Genomic DNA, 25,071 nt, shown 5'->3' on the forward strand with positions numbered 1-25,071 from the left:
TGTAGAATAATATTGTCGATTGTCTTGCACATACAACTCTATTTAAGTGTAAGAAAATTGAAAAATGTCTAGGTAAAATATTTGCAATAATGATTTCCATATATGCAATTTAGTTAATATATTATAGGAGTTACTATTAAGAAGCTCAGATGTTATAACTCAGGAAAAAACCTGTGGGCCTGTATAAGTACTCTAAGGGATTTCCTTTTATTTAAACATCTAAACATATTTCTGGTGACACGGAATTATTGGTGCATAAAAACTTGGACTCAATTTTTATTTTTCAAAGGTTATTCATTTTTTGGGGTGATTGTAAACACCACCAGAATACAGGGTAAATAAAAAGGTAATGAAAAGGTTTAATGTAAACTCCGTTGTTTTTATTTTCTTACCTGTAATTTATGTATGGAAACTCCGCCAGTACTTATGTAAGACTTAATAATATATCTCAACTAATGAACCTCAAAAATCCAAATGATAGTGTTAGAAAATGTTATAAATAGTTATGACTATAGCTCGGAAGTTGATGACCTTAAAAACATTAAAAAATGACATAAAAAAGATGCAAAAATGACGAAAAATACCTTTAAAAAATGACCTAGAAAATTACAAATATTTGTTTTAAATTTATAAAAATACATTTTTTCAAACATTTTACTCTATTTTACTATAAAATTCTATATACATTTATCAAACCATACAAATTACTCAAAAATCATTGCATTGTATGATTAAGGCGTTTTTGATGTTATCAAAGGTAAATGAATGACGATTATCTGTTAATAAATATTTATACTTTGAAAAACTTCTCTCCACGTCCACTGAAGTGATTGGGGCAAATCTAAAATGGGCCAAATCATCAGCACTGAAATCATCCAGAAAACACTCTCTTGAAGCTACTTCGTCATTTAGAATTTTCGAAATTGTTGACATCGTTTGAAATCCAGTATTTTTGTCAAGTACAGTTTTTAATTTGTTTTTAATTTCATTTCCGATTCTATTAACTGCTGCTAATTTAATTTTAATAACAATATCGTGTACAATTTGTATCGAATCATAAAGCCGGAGTCCTGAAGTTTCTAACTTGGTAATAGAATCGGGTAGAGTTCCAAAGATTGCGTTAATGTAAATTAAATTATGTTTTACATTATCATCGCTCATAAGATCCTGTGCTTTTTCAATTGACGCAGAATCATCTTTATTTAGACCCATAATAATAGTTTTTACTATTTCAAAATGTTCACAAAAATAAGTAGCAGATTTTAACCATGTAACCCATCTTGTCAATACTGGTTGTGGTGGTAGAGGAATATTAGGTGCCATTTCCTTGAGATATTGAACACGTGATGGACATTTCAAAAATATTTTTTTGGTGTTCGATATTAATTGATCTACTTTTGGGAAGTGTTTTCGAATCTCTTCCGAGACCCTATGTGTAATTCATGAGCGTCTGGCCAGTTGTTTGAACTTACGTGTTCCATTTTGGAATACAGGATTTTTATGCCTCTTCCAGCTTTCTCATCTAGGGAGCGGCATCACTTAAAAACAACAAAATATTGTCATGCTTTATTCCTTGAGGCCATAAAATATGTAGAGATCTAATAATTTTTGCGATAGTAGTATGGTTAGCTTTTTCTAAAATTGCTGAATTGAGCAAAAATATTTTTCCCGGGTTTCCGACTTCCAATGTACCGATAAATGATAATTACGTTTGCCACATATCGTCCTACTGAATCCGTGGTTTCTTCTATAGAAACCCATAGCTTTTGATTTTCGCAATAACCTCTTATTTTGTTAATACGGTCTTCGTAACATTCAGCAACATAGGTTTTCCTTAGCGTTGATTCGTCAGGAATACTTTTGTGCGTGTATTTTTCCAAAAATGTACGGAATAATTCATTCGATATTTTGTGTAGAGGAATATTGGCTGATAAAAGAGCTTGACATAAATCGTAATTAAAAGTAGATTTTTTTGACGAAAACTTTGACTTTGTTTTAAATGTTTGCGTTCTATTCCATTTTTATGTTTTATACGGGAAATGTGTTGTTCAATAGAAAATTTTTTTCTGAGGCCACCTTTACTTCACATACTTTACAGTAAAGAACTGTGCCATCGGAAGAAAAAATATCGTCGCCGAATTCCGACACAAATGCACGCGGACGAGCACTAACCGACGTTTTAATTTTCGGCATTTCGAAAATATTACAAAAAAATAATAAAATGTAGATACAATATTATTTACTATTATACGAAAACGACGCGACGACTGTAATCGGCTAGATAAAATCGGATAGGTACTAATCTTAGTCCGTGGTAATTTCCAAGTTTTAAGTTATCGGCATAGACAAGAAACGATAAGAAGTGAACTAGTATGAAATCAATAAAAATTACTAAAAATGTCGAAAAATGAACTAAAGATGACAAAAACTGACTTAAAAGGAAAAAATGCATAAAAATGCAAAATAAAATTTAGTTTTTCAGATTCACATGCTAATGAAACACAATTGTGACCAGGAGAGCATCGTCTAAAAAGTTCCAAAAAAAATGCAAAATGCCTCAACTTCCGAACCCTAGTTATGACAATGGATTTATATTAGACTGAGTTGTCAGAATATGTACAAATTGTATCTCATTATTTTAGTTCACAGTTCCACATATTATAACATAACATAATAAACTTAGGTTGCTGATACATATTTTATATTATTACAATTATTTATTATGATAATACAATAATACCTACACATGACAGTTTGGATGATTTCTTCTGACAATCTGACATTTTCAAACTTCTGACATTTTTATTTTTATTCATTTTTGTATATTTTTTGGGATATTATAATAATGTATATGATATCTGTCCTATATATTAATTTTATACTGTGACTTGATTTTCTTCACTGACAAAGTTTACATGAACCCAATTTTACCTGTTTTTTTTCCTAAAAAAAGGTAATTGTGGTGGAGTTTACATGCGCCCCATTTTTTGAACCATGAATTGGTATCATAAGTAGGTAGTCTCATTATACAGCATAATTTGATTAATTTTTCGTTTAATTTACTGTTTTGATACAGAATTATAATTATATTTTTCTTTCACTCCCGCCAATATTTATTTAGTAGAATAAAAATAAAAAATAAAAACTGCCTTGAGTACAACTCGAATTTTCATTAATTTTAATTTAGTAAACCTATAATATCTGAGATGGTATTAAAAATGAACGGAATAAGTGAAAGGTGAACCGTGATATTCGAAAAAAAATTAGCTGTGATGGCTGCCAAATCTATCGGTTAATAACAGGTATACTTCAATGTTACCATAGTGTATTTCGAATACCAGAGAGTTAACTCGACGTGCCGTATGAGATATACGGGACATTACACTACACGAAGAGGTATAAATTCACATTAAATTCATACTACTAGCATGGTATATTTTATACCTGCAGTTACCACTAATGTGTAATTTACCTTAAAACTACAATCTTAATTAAATATCTGAATACAAACAATTAGAACTATGGAAAGTACTTAACTACGAACAATAAATAATAAATAAATAGCATGTCGACAATAGTAAACTATTTACTGGTAACTATAACAGTTGGGTGGATGGGCTTGGACACAGCGGGGATATAAGGTGTTCTACACTTATGTTTCCTAAATGCGTGTAACTATAATAAACATAATCGACGACTTAATATATTACACTATAAGCTATATTATACAGAAGTAATGCACACAAATTAGTATTATAGACACCTAGGTATTATTTTCATAACATTCGAATTTCCATTTTACAAACTTCCATTAAAAAATTAATTTATGACACTCCACTATAAACTAAATATTACATACCTAACATTTAACGACTATAATATATCAAATGATTAGTGTCGATTGCACATTATTCTCAGGTCATTTAGTTTATGTATTTAGATGTCTCATGTATATTACATATTTACATGTATATAATTATAACAACTGTATTACCGTTATGTTGATTTTATTATACATGTTTGAGCCAAAATAACTAAGATTTACATAATAACATTATTTTTTGGCGTAAGAGGGTTAAAATTTTGATTTCAATTAGTTGTTTGTTCTGATTCTTTTTAATTTTTAAATTAGGTATCTATCATGAATTTCACTATTTGGCAGGGGTGGCCAGAGTACAAGTAGCTAATGAGCTAGTGTGCTGGAGCCTGTATGTAACCCCCCCCCCCATCTTTCTTAAAATGTCGGAACAACAACGTTTGATAATATTAATTATTAGTTATTACTATTATATATGGTCAGTTTCAATATTGGTTTATCATTTAGAATGCTGGACACCTCCCAGCCAGCGTTTGCTATATGGATTAACTGCAACGGGTTTCCTGGGAATCATCATGACTACTTCTGATTTCAACATTATACCTATTATACTTAAAATATTTTTAATCTGACTGGTTCCTGAATTAATAGCAAACACGTAGGTGACAGTTGTTAAAGGCACACGTTGTCGAGAAGGCGTGGCAAACACTTTCCACACAAATATATTGTGCACTCCCTAATACAACATAAATTATAGTTATTTATTAAACCTACTAATTATTGCAGTATTTAAATACATAACGGTTCATTTTTTTATCAATAGCAAATAATATAACAAGAAGATTATATTATATAGATAATGTGTTTCTAAACTTGTTTTTGTTACCATGGTGCCAAAGTATTATGTTTATAACGTCAATTCATTAAAAAGAGAACGTTCTTTAGTAAATACTGGTATCATGTAAGTAAAAATAATTTGATTAACTTTTAGCTATATATTATAATTTGTTTCTTACGATTTGTTTGAAAACAGTGACAGAAAATAGAAAATAATTGTTTTGACTTTTGATTACCTACTGTTTTTTTTTTTGAATATTTGAAATTAGAAATTCAATTTGGTAACATTTTTTATTGGGCAAATAAAGAAAGATACAGTTAATACGGTAGATGGGAGCTGTAGAGCACTCAAACAAATTGTCAGTGGCCGTGAAGAATGGAGGAGGGATTATGCAGCAAACCGACTTACGGGTTGAAAAAAAACTTTTTTCATTTATACACTGAATGTGTTAAGACTTGGGCGTATTTTATTATTTTATGTAAGTACCTACCTGTCCTACCTATTATTTGTTAGCCTTTCTTATTAGTAAAGTAGATACCTATATAATCGGTTATAAAAAATACAAGCAATCATAAAGTATTTTATAAGAATATTATCAATGACGTGTGGCCATATTAAAAATATCATCATTATTCTTATACTATTAAACGGAAATACATTTGTCCACTATGAGAAATGATATAGTGCCAATAGTCATTACTATTGCCAATATGATTAGTTGTATATAGATCCCAAACTGATTGCTGTAAAAGAAACTAATGGCTGCTGACGTTGCCTGCAAAACATTTGGATTATATTATTTAAAAAATATCAAAAACAAAAAAATCGCCTTATTTGGCGGTTGTAGTAAATTACCTGCATAAACATGAATAATGACGTGGCGGAAGCACTGTTATTCGAGTACTTCACTCCGATTATATTGTATATTTGTGTGGTGAAACCACTGTCTCCTAAGCCCAAGAGAAAACCGCAAAATACAGCCAAGTGTTGACTAAAATTAATAATATTTTCACTAAATAGTTGTTGAGATAAAAAAAAAAAACAAATCCAACTGTTTATAAAAATATTTTCTAAAATATGATAAATGTGTAATTGGAAACATTTTTTTTTTAAATGTTCTACTCCTATTATATCAATATATATAATAATAAAAAATATATATCATTATATATAGGTACCTATTATTATGGTGAGTTATTTTTGTCATTTGAACATCGAACATAATATATATTTGTATTTTATACATTATTTAGTTATAGCCACGGGCTAATATATAATGGACTGGAAACGATCAACTTATTTGTGACCACGAATGTATGTATAAGAGACAATCGCAGGAGGTCGCAATGGAGAACAAGATTTTACAACGCCATTTGTATAGAACAGGGGTGGGCAACTGGCAGCCAACGAGCCTTTTTTATCTGGCCCGAGTTATGTTTTCAAATTACATTATAAACAAAATAAATGATAGTTAAAATTTATATTTTCAATGTCCCCCCCCCCTTTTTTATCTCTATGCTCTAGCCCGCTAGATTTTAATTTCCTAAAAATTGGCCCTCTAGTAACTTTGAGTTGCCCATCCTTGGTATAGAACATGGACTAAGATACAAAATGTGACGCCAAATAAAACCACAGGGTGAAAACATTCAGCCCTTGTGTGTAGAATCTTTTGGTGGCCGTCCTCCCAGTACCCAACGGAACATGTCGTTTCCAGTCAATTACATCTAAGTATGTGGTTTTAGATCAATTAATATTTAATAACTAGCTGATCCCGCGCACTTCGTTGCCCGTTGAAAATGCCAAATCTATATACGAGACTCGTTTTTTATAATGCGAGCAGTATATTATCAGGTAGGATATCATATAATATTCTCCGGAAGAAATTATTTTTTTATAATTTAATTTAAAAACATAAGACTATTTTTTGGCTACACAAATAATACAACGATTATAAAATAAAAAAAAACAGGCATCGTTATCGGTGAATATGTGAAAATAATTGGTAATTAGTTAATTATTATTATTATTATTATAATGAGGGTTCAAAACCGGTTTCCTTCGTCTCCAAAATCAAGTTAGATTCTTATATATTTAGATTATAGTACATACATCAAGATAGGACAGGTGTGATTGTATTTATATTGATAGAGAGCCAATATAATAAGAGAGTGGCTAACTGAGTAGATAAGAGCCATGTTTCGACAAAAAAAATTGAATTAATATTGCAAGTAATACTGTATTATATACATATAGTAAAGAATTGTAATAATTTACCAACAATTTTAAATCATAGATTTTTAAAAAATGACATACTTAGGTTTGATAAACGATTTGGCGTAAGTATCGCCGAACGGAGAATCATTAGGCAGATTTACAAAGATCAAGCCGTACGCTACGATGTTGATGAAAAAACTGATAATTATTACGGTTGAACGACTTAGGCCACTAAATTTTGAATTGAATCTCCCAGACTTTTTACCCAAAACGCTGCATAGCAAACCACCTGTAATCATTGCATATGTATATCATAGTCTTGTACAGTTCCATGTTCTATGTCTCATAATAATACACATGAAAATATAATGTATAAGTGGCGGTCAAATAGGGCGACGTGGGGCATGAACCTCCAAGACCTTGTTTTCAATGTTTATAATAACTTATAGACATATTGGTAAAAACCAGTAAACATAAATTATATTTTAATGAACAATTAATGTATGTTCAAAAATCAACTACATCAAGCCCCCCCCCTCCCCGCTCTCCTCAATGACAAAAATAATTTGAACACCACAGCAACGTATAACGTTAATTATATAATGTAAACCTGTAACTTCTCCGACTCCGACTAGTATTCCCGTGTAGCCCAACAGTTGTTTGGTGTTAGTGCCTATGGATTTCGTGAACGCGATGCACGAACTGTACACCCCACTGTAAAGGGATACATGCAGACCTGCAAGTAAGTAAAGTTTAGAATAATTAAGAAAATAGCCAGTATTTGCCACAGTCAACATATTGCAAAAATCATCATAATTAAATATTTTTTACTTTATTTGAAACTTAAGTACCTTGTTTTGTTGGATGTACGAGTACCTTTCGATGGGATTACACCTTGCTACCTAGGCTGTAGTAAGTCATAACTTATAAGGATTGAACGAAAAAATCAGTTGCAAGTCTGGTATATAGAAAAAGGAAAGCCGAATTTGAATGTATAGTGCTTTGTATACACAGCTTAACAATTTTTATTTATTGATGAATTACTTAATACCAATATATTTAATTTATAGTTTATACTTATAATTTATAAGTAATCTGAATGATCTTGACAATTTTCAATTTTATTAATTTTTAGTAGTTATTTCACTGTTATTTATGAATCTTTTACATGGATTATTTATTTTTTATACAAACCCTAAATACCAGGACCATGTTACCAATAAATACCATAAAAATACCGAGGAACCGATTTTGTACGCTTAATTTTGTCATGGACATGTGTGGCCGAAATAATATGTATGTGCGTTGCTCGAATTTTCACTTACCAGTGTACAAAAACAATGTGCTTAGCAAAAGCATGTCATTGGTCATCAAAAGCCTCATCGAATCCCTGAGTTCTTGTTTCGGAATCACGCTAATTGGTTTCTGTAAGTTCACTTCATTTTCCTTGCCATCAGCATCCATGGACGGACGCAAGACCATCAGTATCAGAGTGCCGAAACCACACACCACTGCCAACACGGTGAACACCAGCATTCTGGTGGACTCGTTCAGCTCGGTCTTGTTACGGAGCACCAATATCATAAAAACGTTTCCAATACATATGCTGTAAGTATGTTCCGTACATACGGGGGGTTCGGAAAACAAAATAATTTAAATAAATGAGTATGTATACCTATAGATAATACTATACAGGCGATACTAATCAGTGTTGAGGCCAGGACTTTTTCGTGGATTAGGGGGGGGGGGGGTAATCGGACATAATAATAATTTTGTGTATTATATTTTATCGAGATTCCAAAATTAAATTGATATCATAAATACAATTTGTTGCTGTGATTACCAATCATAGGGTATATTGGTGTGGCTGATGCGTGCATCTTATATTCTTATTCTATCTAATCTCGCACTCAATATCTAGAGCCGTCCGGTGCGTAACTCTCGGGAAATAGGTGACATCCTCGTGGATACGGGGGTGATCAAAACGGGTGTCATGTGATTCACTGATTATGCTCAACTCCATTTTTTCTTTTAACAATGCAATTTTTCAACTTTTGATTTTTGGAATGCATTTTTAAACATATATTTTAGTGATCACATTTTTTACAAAACAACCCATTCGTACTCTATAATGTACGCCTACGAGGGTGAAAACCAAATTTTGACAAAATCTAAGTTTTTCTTTTTAGTCAATAATTTAATTTTGGATTCAAATATTATTAGTACTTAACGATGAAAGTTGGTATAACACAACTTAAAAATACCTTATTTTCGACATGGCCCAAAATATTCCTGAATTTCTGGATATGGTCGACGAGTCCGAGTTCATGGTCAGATAAGTGCCCTGTCCAGTCCAAATAATTGACGCGCCGAAACCTAGCAACACAGACGTGGTGTACAGCAGAATATTGGACGGCCATAGGAACGGCGTCAAAAACAATCTGTAAATATTACGTTTCCGCACATGGCATAATATTATCAAGTAAATTTCTTAGTATTCGACTGCTCAAAATAAAAATATGAATAATTAATTGTTCTAAACAGCTGCAATTATAGCGTATAAACATAATGTAAATATTTTAGTAAAATATACGAACACGTAACATATCGATCCCAAATAAATAGATTTTCGGCTACCAATTGATCCAATTATTGCCGGTGCTAACCAGTTGCACAAAGCAAATACGCCATATATGATACACAGACTTGTGTACCCGTCGCCTGTAAATGAAGGATCGTCTTTTTCGATACTTTTCAATACTGTTTTCTGAATTCAATATAATAGTTATATATTACGTAATATAATATTGTTTCATAAATATCATACCCTAAGTTCTTACGAGGATACATGTATATTATTTATTATTATGTGGATATTATTATATTAATAATTTATCGACTTTCAGGATTCAAATAAATTATAGGTATTACAATAATAAGTAATAAGTCGTGTATGATTCCATATAAAAACTGTAATTATAATATTTTAACATTGGCGTATAACAAGACTAAAAGAGGTGTCTAAAGTTGTTTGAGCAATTTTCACAAATTTTTCTAAATTTTGAGGGGAAAATATACGCGTTATAAGTAGGTAGGGTAGGCTACGGGCAAAATTAATTTTTTCATGGCTGTCTTACTAAATTATAATAATTAATATTAATAATTGAATAGTGATTTTACCTCGATATTGCTCACGGTCAAAAACGATGTAAACACAAACATGAAACCTAAGCCTAAAATGCTGATATTCATTAGTCTCTTGTCCATTGTAAAAGTACTGCTTTACTGATGATTGATGTATATCTATAAACAAAGCACAACAAATTGTTTAAGATGCATAATTTTATAAATAAAAAATAAAATAAAATCGGGAAGTTACTCTGCTACTGATTTTGAGTGTTCCTTGTTATTGAGTATACTGCAAGTAACCCGTAAGTTGTAACTTTAATATTGTTACGTCAAATAATCAAATTTGAATTTAATGATAAATGTTTGCAAATGAGCCTTAATAGTAACGGTGCAACATGTTAGCTTCTATTTCAAAGGATATTTTTTAACTAATTTACTAATACACTGATTAGGTAAACTACGGAAATTAATTTGACTTGAAATTATATTATGAAGTTTATTTTGTAATATTTTATGGAAAGTGAATTTTAATATAATTTGTACTAGCTTTAGATTTTATATTATAGGTACACATTTCATGCATACGGAGATTATTTTTTAAATGGAGTTTTTCCGTCAATAAAAAAATATATAACTATGTTTATTGTAAAACTATTATTTATTAGTAATTTATTTATATATTATTAATAGCATTTAATAAATTACAATATTACATTATTATTATTAACTTATTAGTTATAATTTAGTGATCTTGCACTATATGATAATATGATTTGAAAACCAAGTAAATTATCTTAAAACTTTATAAATTGAGTTCAACAAACCTGTGTGTTTTATTTTTACCGGAGACCTTCGCTGAGTAAACCGTCTTATCCCCAGAATATCAAATAGTCGACTGCAGCTCTAATTTTTGTTTAATAGAACGCTCTAATAATTATCAAGCGGTTGATAATTATTAACGATCGAATGTTTGTGATACATCATAATCTTTGGTTTCGTGGTATGGACTTATTTACGTAGTGATTTTATTGTTCGCTGCATTTCGAAGCAAATTAACGAAATACGTATCATACGAAAACCACATATAAACTGTATATTATTCTAATACGTATACATGGTGTTATCGGTTTTTACAATTAATACAGTATTTTATAGTACATGATTTAAATAAAACATGATAGTATACGTGATATCTTATACGTGATTTATCATTTATAGATTTTAAAATGATGGTGCACTCTGAATTGGGGAGTAAGTCATAGTTTTAAAGTCATAACCATTTAGAGTTGGTAATTTATATGGTATTGCTTAAATAGCTAATTTGGCTATCACTTTAATATTATATCGTAGTTCGAAGGAAAAACCGTGATGGGTGCTCTTTTTACCCTGTGACTGGTTATGTATAACAAATCGAGGAATGTTTCCAAACATTTGAAAGTAGGTTCAACGTAGTAAAATAAAAAGAGTAATCTATACAATTTTCAAAATAACACGAACATTGTTAAATTTAAAAAAAATATGAAAACTATAATATTATATTGTAAGGGTAAAAATTATGAAATGTAATAACAATAAGCAATGTTCAGTGGGGCCCATTAACTTCTTGAAGAATACATTTTAAAAAATTAAAAAATTCAGAGGCACTCGGGGACTGCCTATTGTATAATAATTTAGTAGCTATGTATCATGTATTTTTGTATGATATTAATTCAAGTTACACTTTTTAAGCGCGGCGACCGAAAAGAAAAAAAATTGATCTTACGACTTTCGGTCACACTTTTTCCTTACGAAAAATATTTTTCAGTCACCACAAAAGCTATGCAATAGCTTAAAAATATGATAAGTATTGTCATTATTATCTTGTATAATCTACCTATTCTATGTAATCGGTATATTATGAAAGTAAAAAAAAAATTATTTATTTGTAGTCAAACTATTTATTTACTGTAGGACGTGAATACAACATCACTTGCATTAGTTGTATATAAAACAGTCTCCAACCTTATCAAAATTGAAAAAAAAAAAAATTTCAACTATTGTATAGCCAAATTTGTATCGTGTTCCATAAGTAAAACGTTGTGAGGTAGTTTGGCTCCTGCAGAAATCTGGTCCCAGTATGAGATAAAATTCCGTAAATGAAATTTAAAACTCGATCTATACGTATTTTATCACATTGCACGATTTTATAGAACAATTATCTGGAAAGTTGTTTCGTATGCACATAATATTGTTCTTGAACTTTGAACTACTCAATAGTCGAGTCTGTAATGTCACTAATAAACGCATGAAAACAACTCGAATAATGTTGCTATAAACACTCGATATAAATTGTAAACTCAGTATTATACTGTACTCACTAGTCACTACTTATTCAAAATTAGCATAATGATAAATTAAAGAGTTGTATCTGGGATGCATATTAAATGGCATTATAATAAACATAGAAAAACATTATAATTTGCTAAATAACTACATTTTTATGGTGGAATGTCAACATATAACGAGTATTTTTCAACACTGCTTTTCACAAAATGATATCATAGACAACAATTTTTCACAAACAAAAAATAAAAGAATAAAGAGGTATAAGATTCAATTTAAAAACAATATATGAAATAATATTATCGATTGTCATGAACATACAAGTGCATTAAATTGTAAGAAAAATGAAAAACGTCTATGTAAAATGTTTAGCGCTTGCAATAATTATTTCCCGATCAAAATATTAATAATAATATTAATATTATTAATTTGATTAACTTAGGTATAGATAGATTGATAAATGTTTAAAGAACCAAATTTTTTTAGACATTTTTTTTTCTTATTCTAGGTAATTAAGGCCCAATATCACTTCCATAATAATTCTTCATACTTCTCTATATTATGTCATCTACTCATCTCCACTGTATGACTGTATCCAACAACACTTTTAAGATATTTAGATCTCTTTCGTGATCCTCACAACATGACAACATTGACTAGGCCTTCCGCTTGGTACTTTCTTTTTTATTTGGTCTCTTTTTTGTAACTGTTCATATAATTCCATCCTCTCCTTACTGCCTGGCCCACCTTATTCTGTGGCATTTGAGTATGCGAGTATGCCACTTTGTTGGGATTGTTAAATAAAGTAGGTAGATTAAGTAATTCAATATAATGATGTTAAAAATATTCTGATGGTACCTATACTCATTTTGAATAATATTTATATTTATTGGCCACTATAAAACGGAACAGTATTCCAATAAGTATAAATAAATTTGTACCACGGTATGCAATCCCTCTCCACAACATTAGGCTACGAAAATAAACCCTAGATGTACCACTGTACACATACATAATCATTAACCATTATTCAATTGTAGTCATTCTAAAAAAGATTCTTATCGAATATCATTATATGCGTGCATATTTTTCTATTTTCTTTAATATAATCTAGTTTGAAGAAAATATACAATAATTGCGTACTAAACATAATTCTACTGAAGTAGGTATTCTGACATACACATAAAATCGTAAAATGATTTTCAATTTTTTTTTTAAACAATTTTTACTAAAATATAATCAAACACTTTACATTGATTTTGGCTTATGGAGGAAATGTTTCGTTGTACCTACCAGTTAACTTGTTTTTTATTTATTTTTCAAAAAAGGTAATGTGTTCTTAAAAACAGATACTGCACTACAACATGAAACATGATTTTAAACACTTGTTCAAAGACTGCATTGTTTCTAGCAATTAAAATGTACATATTTGCTAGTTTTACAATATCATTAGGAATACATTTCACACTCATACATTTTTTTACCAGATAATATTTTTTTACAATATTAAATGTATTCTATAGGTAATATTTTAGCGGTAAAGTATAATTGATTTTAGGAGTAATACAGTATTGTATATGCAGGGATACGTAATTAAATATATAATTGAAATGTAGTTTTACATGTATTAGGTATAAATAATTTGCCTCTTAAAGACTTAAAGTGTAAATAACATTGCAGGTTAAATTAGATTAATATTTAGATAATAGTTGGTATTTAGTATTTTGGAATAGGTTATATATTTAATTCATTATCATTATCAACGAATAACACATATAATATTAATTGAACGACGAGGATAAAATATAGGTAATATTTATTTAAGTTAGGAATTTGGACAAAATCCTAAAATGACCTAGATTAGATAAGGTTAGATTTCAGAATAGACTCAGTACGAGATAGGAAGGCAGTACGGCATTTTTTATACTCTTCTTTATAAGAAGCTCGAAGCGTAGAGAATTCAGCTTCAGCATAATATAGTAGACAGCTCGAAGTTTTTAATTCAGCATGTGTCCGTTTCAGGTTTCTTCCTGAAAACAATATGTTTGAGATTTGTAGAAAACCGTTTCGGTAATGTTTAAGGTATAGAATAAGACACTTCCGGAACAAAATTTAAAATTCAAAAGTGTAAAGCATTATAGATTGCATTAGCTGCCTCATCAACATCGCGAGACATTATGGTCTCTGACTACTTGAATGAATCTGAGATATATTTTTTGTACAGGGATCACGTTGGAAGTCAAAATAATTATGGGAACGGTCAAGTAAGAAGGAGACTTTATCCACCTTTATCATTATATCAAGATTGGATACGGTCAGGGTTATATGGATCACAAGGTACCTCTGAAGTTACAGCTTTTATGATATAGACTAGTTTATCGTTGGAAAATACAAGGTCCTAGGTACTCTCAAAACAGTTTTGAATGTTCTTGAGTTGGAAAAAATTAAAAGACTCAAAAGCATCAAGAACACATCAAACTCTAGGGAAATAGTATTATATATTAAACCAAAATCATCATCGTTGGACCATATATCATCTGATTCATCTGGCATATTGAAGTCACCACAAAAAAATAATACACATTCGGGGTGAAGGTGAAGAACAGATTTTACAAGTCTGGATATAAAAAAAGACTCGTAACCAGAAATCGTGCAATTAGGAGGAAATTACACTGAGCACACTGTCTACGTAGCTGATAATATTATAAAAACTAAGTTTAGCAAATAGATGCTCAACAATAGTAGGTGAAGTTTAAATGAAATTAGATACTGTATCACTACGAATGGCGATGAGAGCACCACTAACCCTAGATAAATTACTCAAAACTACGTCAAACTATTTCTATAATTTCTGTATATTATAATATAGTTGGTTGACCATTGACCAAGCTTACTATCATAGAAGCTGTCACATAGCCATGTTTCAGTGAAACAGATAAAAAAACATAATACAAAATAGTACATAACATTTTCAAATACTTAATTTGGTTCTTAGACCTTGGTAATTTTGATAAAAACCTAAGATAACTTGGTCACAAGTACATAAATCAATACATCAACAATAGTACTTACTATCATAATTATTGACTTGTACATCAACAGGACAAGCACTGATGGACCAACACGGAAAAGTTAGTTTTTTGGAGTGACATTTAGAATCATCTCAGACGTAAGATCCCCAAAAGCGTTTAATCATTACGCCATTGGGCCAAAATGTAAGTTTGAGGACATCATCAAGCTTCTTCACAGGTAGGCGCAAATAGAATGAGGAGTATGATGGGTGTCTTATAACCAATTTATTGATGGTCACATTTGAGTAACTATTGAACAATTCAGATTCATGCATATAGTAGCCCTAACACATATGGATCAAGTCTCGACGAGACGGAGATGTCAGCATGCTTCCGCACCGGTACTGACGTCAACTTGGACGTCCTAACCTAATCTTGAGATATAACAATGAATTTTGATTTTATGGACGAAGATAGATTAGTACTCAATTGGTTTGTGGGCTGTCTATAACGGGTATCCGTATCCAGCTAAGTGTGTACAATAATCGGAAAATTGTTGGGTTTAGCATTTGATTTTTAAGTTGAGGTACCATTAGCTGTTATATTGAGACGGTATAGCTTGTCATGTAACTTAGAGTTACTAAAGTGCCACAGATTCGAGTTATTCGACAACGGATTAAAGAATAGAGACAATAGTTAATGAATTTCCACGCGAAGACGTTATAGGGTTAGAAGAAAAACTTTTTAAAAACGTTAACATGTCCTCACTTAATTTCAAGCCTACAGGTAGTGATTGCGTAATAACAAGCATGCTTTTTATCCAATTATTTAGCTTATTAGCTCAGCATAAAGAAGATAATTTCTTTGGGCCATTACGCATTATCGACCACAATTGAGAAATAGGCAAATAAACGAAAATAATCAAAATAAGACGCCTGAACAAATGTGGATAGGCCACCTGATGCAAATAACAACACGAAGTAGTGTTAAAAAATGTCATGAATTACACAATTTTTAAATGTTTCCCTATGTAGTGATTTCACATGAAATATTTCAGACTTCTACCTTTAACAATAAGTATTGACCTTGACACTGAATCTAATCAAGAAAGAGCAGTCACCGAACTTCGCTGCTTATCGCATAGATCGAACGACTATGCGAGCAGTAATATGAACAGATAAAATAAATTTTATTATATTTGAACTTTTCACGTTCTACATGAAAGAATTAAAAACCATCATTAAGTGAATAAATACTAGCAGACTGACTCAACTACGACACACGCGTCTACTCGCGCACTTTTTATGAACTTAACGAACTTATAAACGTAAAAAATGGGTGATCAGTTCTAAAGGAAAGAAAAAGTAAACACAGAGCATGATATTGCCTAACATACAAATAAAAAAAATTATTTTTATATTATATTAAATTTAGAAATATAACGTTCAAAAATTCCAAATATATAATCTTAATCAACAAATGTAACGAATTATGATTACGATAGATTGTCATACGATAGTGTGTTAGTAGTTTTGTGTTATAACACATTGTCAGTAAGTATACGTTTAAGCTCGAAAATGAATTTTACAAAACTCTCAATGGAAGAAATACTAGGATGGTGTAGTAAGTCGATTTGACTATGTGACAGAAATTGGATTAAAAAAATCAACTAATTTAAGGAAATTATATTTATTTTCATTTATTATTATGTATATAGGTACTATATTTTATCGATTATTTTTAATTAAAAATATTTTGAAATACTTAGGTATACATATAGGTACAATATTGTATAAGTGAAAATAATATTTCTTTTTTCATATATTTAGCACTCATGTCGTATTTTGAGTATACCAGCTAGGTATAATATATATAATATTAGATTTTCGCTTATGTCCTACGAATGTTGACCCAAATTATGTCATTTTTGCACCTTTGGCGCTTTTGTCATATATCCAATCACATTGTAAATACCTAAGACAAAAAACAATCCTGAGCAAAGACGTTCTAACTTTATTTTAATTAAAATATTAAAATTTTAACAAAAGTTCGTATTTTTTTTTTAATTCCTAATTATTTTTGAATATTCTGATAAGTCATATATACATGACTCAGACAAAGATCCTCTTTGGAAAATTGGCAAAATCCATTTTCATAATGTTTTTTTTTATAATATATTAAGATAAATATTAGAATAATTATATAAATACTAACCTCACAAAAATCAAAAGTTATTTCATTTAACAGAAAAAAGGAAAAATAAAAACATAAAATTAATAAATTTATTAAATCAGTAGATTTTAAAAAGAAAATACCAACATATAATAGAAAAAAAATTAAGACACTATATAATTTTAACAAATCTTGCAATCTATTGACCATAACATATAAACTAACCAACGATGCCAATTGCCTAACGTTAATTATTATTTATTATTTATTTATTTTCATTAGCTTTTAGTTGGTGACTATTACAAAACTATTATCTATTAAATAAATCATTTTTTTTTATCTTCACTAAAAATTATATTAGATATAATCTAACTTCATCTAACTTGAACACAACTTTTAAATATTATATTAAATGTATTTATCTTTTATGATAAGCATAAATACTGATTTTTATTTAAACTTTAAGTTGTAGTAGTTAGTAGTTACTATATAACACACACTCAGTTACTAATCTTTCAATAAATTAGATATTATGCCATTATATGTAAACGATAACTATGTTTGTTTAATAGCTTCATTATTTTGGCTAGAAAAACGTACTAGGTATATATAATTTGTTATAGTCATAACTAAACCTACTATGTAAATGTATTTTTAAACTTATAAGTTATAACAGTACATATTTTATTATGCAAGAAACCCTACTGTTATTGATGGTATTAATTGTTCGGTGTTGTACGATTGAGAACGTTTTACCTTTTTAGAAACACGATTGAGAACTATAATGTCAGCAGATCAAAGAAACAATATTTTGTACCTTAAAATCAAACAATTGAGAACGATATTTCTAGCGACGTTGCCATTTATCTTAACTTTTAGTAATAATTTTTAGGGCTGGGATTTTGATGCAAAGGCATCTTTGTTTGGTGTTTTGAAACGTTGTTTTGTAAGTATAAAATGTGTGAACTGATTTTTTTTTAAAAAAAATGCATTTTTTGGGCATTTTTTACAATTTGTTTATAAAATGTACGACAATTCATGCGATTAACAAGAGACATTTGGCACACTGTCGACGGTTAATATTAAATTATCATAGCTAGGCTTTTACGCTCAAACTATTGCCGTTATATATACCTATATACCATACACATATATATATATATATAGGTACAATGATATGTGTGTGTGTGTGTGTGTGTGTGTTTTTTTTTTAATCAAATTTAAAATTTAAATATGATTTTTTTGTTAACAATTTATTAAATGTTAAACTTTTATAGCTAAGGATTGAAAATTTAAAACAAAATTCCATGAAAGTTTATTTTGTAACCAAAATATAGCGATTGATATCTTATATATATTGTATATTGTATTTTTATTATTTTTATTTTTAATTAATGTGACAACGTTGCATAAAAGTTAGCAGGTAAGAACGTTCTCAATCGTGCTATTAAAAAATGTACGGCCGATAAGGACCGTTCTCAATCGTGTTCTACCCTAATTGTTTAACACCTGAAAAACATGTATATTTACTAGATAAATCTATTAAAAACACAAAACATATAATTTCATCTCCTGTTATTGGGACTTGGACAGTCGAAAAAATAAACGATGATGATATACAATTATAATACAATTCAAGTTGTGATCACAATAATATCAAAGTGAAAAAAGTATTATTTCGTGATCAAAATATTGAAAACTCAGGTAATGTTGTATTCAAATTATATTACCTCATAAATGTATATATTTAGAATAATTAAACTAATCGTATTACAATATAGTATATTAGTATATAACATACATTGTAAAATATATGATTCAAAAACTTCATTACAGGATCTATGACTACTAAAATGTAGGGGTAAAAACATTACTTAATTTAGTATTTTACCTATTTTTTACGACTTACGACGTAGCAAATTGTTGTTCACTAGTTTGATTAGTATATCCAAAAATCCGAAAACGCTTAAGCATAGATAATGTTCTTACCTATAATTTTTATTATAGATCAATTTAGCCTAATATCAAAACTAACAGCACACTATTGAAACTAAATGCCATAAATCTTGATAATATATTCACTATAAAAAGTCAAAATGAATTGGTCAATTGGAGTCATTTGAATCAAAAATGAAGGATGGTGAAAACTATAAATACATTGGTATACTATTATTGTTCATTACTATTGAATTATCCTGCATTGTGTAATTTATTTATCTATAATTGTCTAGCAAAATATATTTCTTTTTTAGGTTACTCAGTAGTCAGTTATAACTTATAACTTATAAGTCTTAAGAGGACGCCACACCCGCATGTGTTGTTGCAGTCTTACAAACTAGTAACGTACCAAATTTACGCTCAGCAGTTCAAGTTTTATGCCGTTAGCTTAAAAATTAGAGTGAATCGACCTATTATGAAACTTTATGTTAAGAACTTTATCTATGTTTTGTAGGAAGTTTTTTACAATAATTCAGTTTTTAAGTGAGTTATGAGCATTTTTAATTTACATTTATTATACAAGCATACCTCGNTATGAGCATTTTTAATTTACATTTATTATACAAGCATACCTCGCTTAAAAACTGAACTGTCGTAAAAAAACTTCCAACAAAACACAGATAAAGTTCTTATCAAGTTTCATAATAGGTCGATTTACTCTAATTTTTAAGCTAACGGCATAAAACGTGAACTGCTGAGAGTAAATTTGGTATGTTAAACGTTTGTAAGACGGAGACAACGCGTCATGCGGGTGTGGCGTCCTCTTAATAGATGTCAATGATCTCGGAAACAGTGTTCGAAGAATTACTTCATGCATGTTTAGTGATGGGTTATTGTCGGAATATTCTTTGCGTGGATTTAAATCAAAGTTATGCTTTTCTAGCTTAAAAAGTTATCGAGTTACAAAAGGTGAGTCATATAATATTAAGCTTTGACTTGTATTTATTGCGTAATATCAATAAAACTAAAATTATTTGGCATGGCTCTCTCCTTTATGTATGAAAAACCTATCTCGAAAACACGAAAAACTTTCATAAGTTAATTTAAGTTTATAACCATTATTTTTTAATAGTCAGTAAAATTTCGTCAACAACTGGTAGGTATTATTATTATTCGAACTATTATTATAATTTTGTATTTAGATGTGAACAGTTTATTTTATTATTTATATTTAAACTCTTGGAATTGTATACACTAGCTACAGTTGGTTAATATTTTGTTTCAAGTTTAATTTTTTTTAAGTAAAATATTATATTTATATTATTAGTATTAAATTCTATATTTTCATTTCAAAATACATTTTAAATTAAAGTTTATTATATTATTATATATTCAACAATAAATTTATTATCAATATTATTATTCTTTTAAATGTTTATGCTGTATTATAATTTATAAGAATTATTTACTTTCAATACATTTACACTACAAATTGATTTTGAATAAAGTTTTGTAATTAAAAAAAAAAAAATTTTATAATTATTATAGCAGTTATTTCACATATTTTCCAAACTAATAGTATAATTAATTGTGTAGAGTACTGTTTTTAAACAACATTTTTCTAATATTACTTTAATGTTAAAATTGAAATATTAAGATATTATTGGGTTAAAACGTTTGTGAAATATTCAACATTAATATTAACTGAATATTATGTACCTAATGACATTATCACAATATAAAATGTTTAACTATGTTAATAGAGTAGTTCTTTTAAATATAAACATAAATTATTAATATATAGTATTACTTTAATACTAATTTTATTTTGTAATTTGTTCAAAGAAAACAAATTTTTAGAATTAATTAAAAATATTATATAAGTATTAAAGTGACTCACCTCATAGTTGATACATGAACCCAATCTTATTCACTCCATGATGAATAGAACCAGAAGTCTGTGACCAATGTAATACTTTACATTTCTTGAAAAATGTAATACTAATAGTGAAAATAATAATAAAAACAAACTATAAAAAAAGACATTAACATTTAACAGGTTGACTGCCATGTAGGGTGAATTGACCCAACACGAACATGAGATTGCCATTATCATTTTTCATGAATTCTTGTATTTTGATTACGATTTAAATAAAAAATATACATTTTACAAAAAAATGCCATAGGACAATATTTCAGTTGCTACGCGAACGTCGTCCGCTACACATATTGTGTCCTATCTGTTGAACATAAATCGATTTTCTTTTTTTAACCAGAATTTACGGAACAATTTGATTTTACTACAGCTGGATGCAGGTGGGAAATCTGATTCAACCCGAATCTTCCTCGTGTGAATATATCACTTCTCGACTAGAATTCTACAAAAAAAACTAGTAATTATAATTAATCTGCCACACACACACGGTTTCCCTGACTGTCACAGTCGGCGGCAGCCGTAATCTCTTCTCTTACGTAACCCGATAACGAACAATGTCTAAAAATGGTAATGCTAATCTAAATCGTAATAATAACAGTTCAAACTATACCAAATCTAATACATCCCGTATACAGAGTGCTTCAAGTGACGATGTATTTTCGAACACCAACGAAAACAACATAAATATTCCTGAATATAAAATAGTACAGTCCAAAAATAAACGTAATCTATCAACTGATAGCTCATCGTCAAATTTAAATAAAAAAAATATCAAACCTATTTTTGCATCAACAAATAGATACGTTATTCTCGATAATGAAAATAATGAAAATAATAATACTGATTCAAAAAGTACTAAACCTGATGAAAATTCCAATGCTAACATGGACATGGACGAAATAAAAATCAAACCACCACCACCCATTTTCGTCCGCGGATTGTTGGACTTTGCCGCATTTCGTACTGTTTTAATCAATTTAGTTGGAATCAACAACTTTTTTGTCAAATCAACTTCCAAAAACCTAAAGATACAATCTAGCAACTCTGACACTTACAGATCGATTATAAAATACTTAAAAGAGTCTAAAGCTGAATACCACACATTCCAGGCCCAGGAAGACAAATCCTTCCGTATAGTTGTTAGAAATTTGCATCCGTCTACCCCAACAGTTGATATAGGTATTGCAATTCAGGAAATTGGATACACAGTTCGTAGTGTTACAAACGTTTTACACAAAACCACAAAAAATAAACTTCCGATATTTTTCGTTGACTTAGAACCAGCTGAGATCAACAAAGACATTTTTCATCTAAACTCGATACTTAACACAAAGATTAAAATAGAAGAACCGTACAAAAGACGGGAAATTATCCAGTGTATAAACTGCCAAGAGTATGGTCACTCTAAAACTTATTGTGCATATCCCTCAAGATGTGTTCGCTGTAACTCCAACCACTCAACTTCAGCTTGTAACAAGACCAGCGATCAGCCACCTGTATGTGTACTCTGTGGGGGCGCTCATACTGCAAACTATCGTGGATGTCTAGTTCACAAGAATCTGCAGAAACTCCATCACAGCAAATCCAATTCAAACAATAATTTCAACAAAAAAAGTAATATTAATTATAGTAATATTGTAAAGGGGGAAGGCATTAAAAGTGATAGCACCCATACTTCTCCTCCTGATTTAACAGACACCTCGTCATTCCCTCAATTAAGTCAAAAACCTCCTCAAATTAAATCCCAAAAAAATACCTCTCAAAATAACAATGAGAATTCACAGGAATCTATAGAAATCCAATTATCCTCGTTCATTTCTGAATTTAAACTGTTAATTAATCCTCTCATATCACTCCTCACCACAGTTATAGAAAAACTTGTAAAATGATGGTCAGTCATCAACTTAACTCTAATGTAATTAAGGTATTACTTTGGAATGCCAATGGTATAAAACAAAATGAAACAGAATTTTTAAATTTATTACAAGAAAAACAAATTGATTTAGCACTCATCTCGGAGACACACTGTAAACCATGCACTAAACTTTTTTTCCCGGGCTATATGGTTTATAGAACTGATCATCCTGATAAAACTGCTCATGCAGGATCTGCTATAATAATTTCATCTAAAATCAAACACCATCTTCTTCCGGCTAACCAAACGCCCACCATACAAGCAACTAACATCCAAATAACGTTGAATCATATACCAATTAAAATTTCATCTGTATATCTTCCTCCATATCCTGCTATTAACTCAAAACAATTGGAAGAATTTTTTAAATCCCTCGGTACAAAGTTTTTGATTGGGGGTGACCTCAATGCCAAACACTCCCAGTGGGGCTGCATATCTGATAATTCAAGAGGTAAAATATTACAAAAAATAATGAACAATAACAATTATACACACATATCCCCAAATGGTCCCACCTACTGGCCCCAACATCTAAATAGACACCCTGACATTTTAGATTTCTTCATCTCAACATTACCCAGTTATATTAATTTCTCTGTCACCAACTTAAACGATCTTAGCTCTGATCACACTCCTGTCCTGCTGCAACTAAACGTAGCTCCAGATCTAAACCCTATGCATCCGTCTTTATCACAAGGTCCAATAAAATGGAATGAGTTCGCTGAAATCATGCAAAATACCACCAATTTAAAAATTTCTCTTAAATCAAAAACTGACATAGAAAACGCTGCCCAAGTCCTCACAACCTCGATACAATCAGCTATATATAAATCATCACATCCATATACTCCAAGGAGTATAAATCAAACAAATAATCAAACCTTACCCATCCATATAAGAACTTTAATTTCTGATAAACGTCGTGCTCGTTCTAGATGGCAAAAGTATCGATACCCATCTAATAAACAAATATTTAATCACTTGACAAACAACATCAAAAAATTAATATCAAAACATAAATCAGAGTTTTTTGAAAAAAAATATCAATCCCTAAACACAAATGACGGCTCACTATGGAAAACCACAAAAAACTTACTTAATATAAAACAGCAAATGCCGCCAATAACTGGCCCTAACAGATCCATGGCTATTTCTGATGAAGAAAAAGCAAACCTTTTTGGCGAACATTTCTCTAACATTTTCAAGCCTCATACTGATATACATCCCAGCACTGAACACCTTGAAAGAATCAACTCATTTATAGACAGTCCTCTTCCAATGTCACTTCCAGCAAAACATACCTCACCAAGTGAAATCAAATTTCTAATAAGTAAATTAAAAGAAAAAAAAGCACCCGGTTATGATCTTATTACCAACAAAATTCTAAATAATCTACCGAAAAAGACAATCAACCTTGTAACTTACATATTTAATTCCATGTTACGGATTTCTTACATTCCATCGATATGGAAATTATCAACAATAATTGTTATTCCTAAGCCCAACAAACCCAAGAATGAAATCACGTCTTATAGACCTATAAGCTTACTGCCTACTCTTGCCAAATTATTTGAAAAAATCATAAGATTAAGAATAAGACCAATACTCCAAACCTTCAACATAATTCCACATTCCCAATTTGGCTTCAGAACGGGTCACTCCACTGTACACCAAATTCACAGACTAACTGATCAAATTTCATCTTCATTTGAAAAAAAGCAATATTGCCCTGGAGTGTTTTTAGATGTAGCCCAGGCGTTCGACAGGGTATGGCACAAG

The 25,071-nt window shown here is 29.9% G+C and overlaps 1 protein-coding gene across 2 annotated transcripts; it reads right to left on the reverse strand.

Moving 5' to 3' along the window:
* Window positions 1–3,687: 3,687 nt before the first annotated feature.
* On the reverse strand, window positions 3,688–21,442 carry LOC111038469 (UNC93-like protein MFSD11). Of its 2 annotated transcripts, none has more exons than XM_022321597.1 (9): window positions 10,823–10,953; window positions 10,050–10,172; window positions 9,467–9,636; window positions 9,134–9,310; window positions 8,195–8,475; window positions 7,480–7,605; window positions 6,969–7,158; window positions 5,511–5,646; window positions 3,688–5,430 (listed from the first exon to the last, which is right to left on the reverse strand). In XM_022321597.1, the coding sequence occupies exons 2-9, from the start codon at window positions 10,134–10,136 to the stop codon at window positions 5,299–5,301; spliced, it is 1,299 nt and encodes a 432-aa protein (XP_022177289.1). In that variant the 5' UTR covers window positions 10,137–10,172; window positions 10,823–10,953; the 3' UTR covers window positions 3,688–5,298. The 2 variants fall into 2 exon arrangements, with proteins under 2 accessions (XP_022177289.1, XP_022177297.1); XM_022321605.1 differs by lacking the exon at window positions 10,823–10,953 and adding an exon at window positions 21,342–21,442 and having other exon boundaries at window positions 4,121–5,430.
* Window positions 21,443–25,071: the final 3,629 nt, after the last annotated feature.

The sequence above is a fragment of the Myzus persicae genome, unplaced genomic scaffold (genome assembly GCF_001856785.1).
Source record: "Myzus persicae strain clone G006 unplaced genomic scaffold, MPER_G0061.0, whole genome shotgun sequence".
Taxonomy (NCBI): Eukaryota; Metazoa; Arthropoda; class Insecta; order Hemiptera; family Aphididae; genus Myzus; species Myzus persicae.

Bases quoted from the DNA above. Each gene is read 5' to 3' on its own strand.
- LOC111038469 (XM_022321597.1), bottom strand. From the start codon at position 10,136: ATGGACAAGAGACTAATGAATATCAGCATTTTAGGCTTAGGTTTCATG. The intron at 9,637-10,049 runs GTAAAATCACTA...TATTGAATTCAG, and splicing joins TGACCGTGAGCAATATCGAG to AAAACAGTATTGAAAAGTAT. The intron at 8,476-9,133 runs GTATTTTTAAGT...ACATACTTACAG, and splicing joins TGGGCCATGTCGAAAATAAG to CATATGTATTGGAAACGTTT.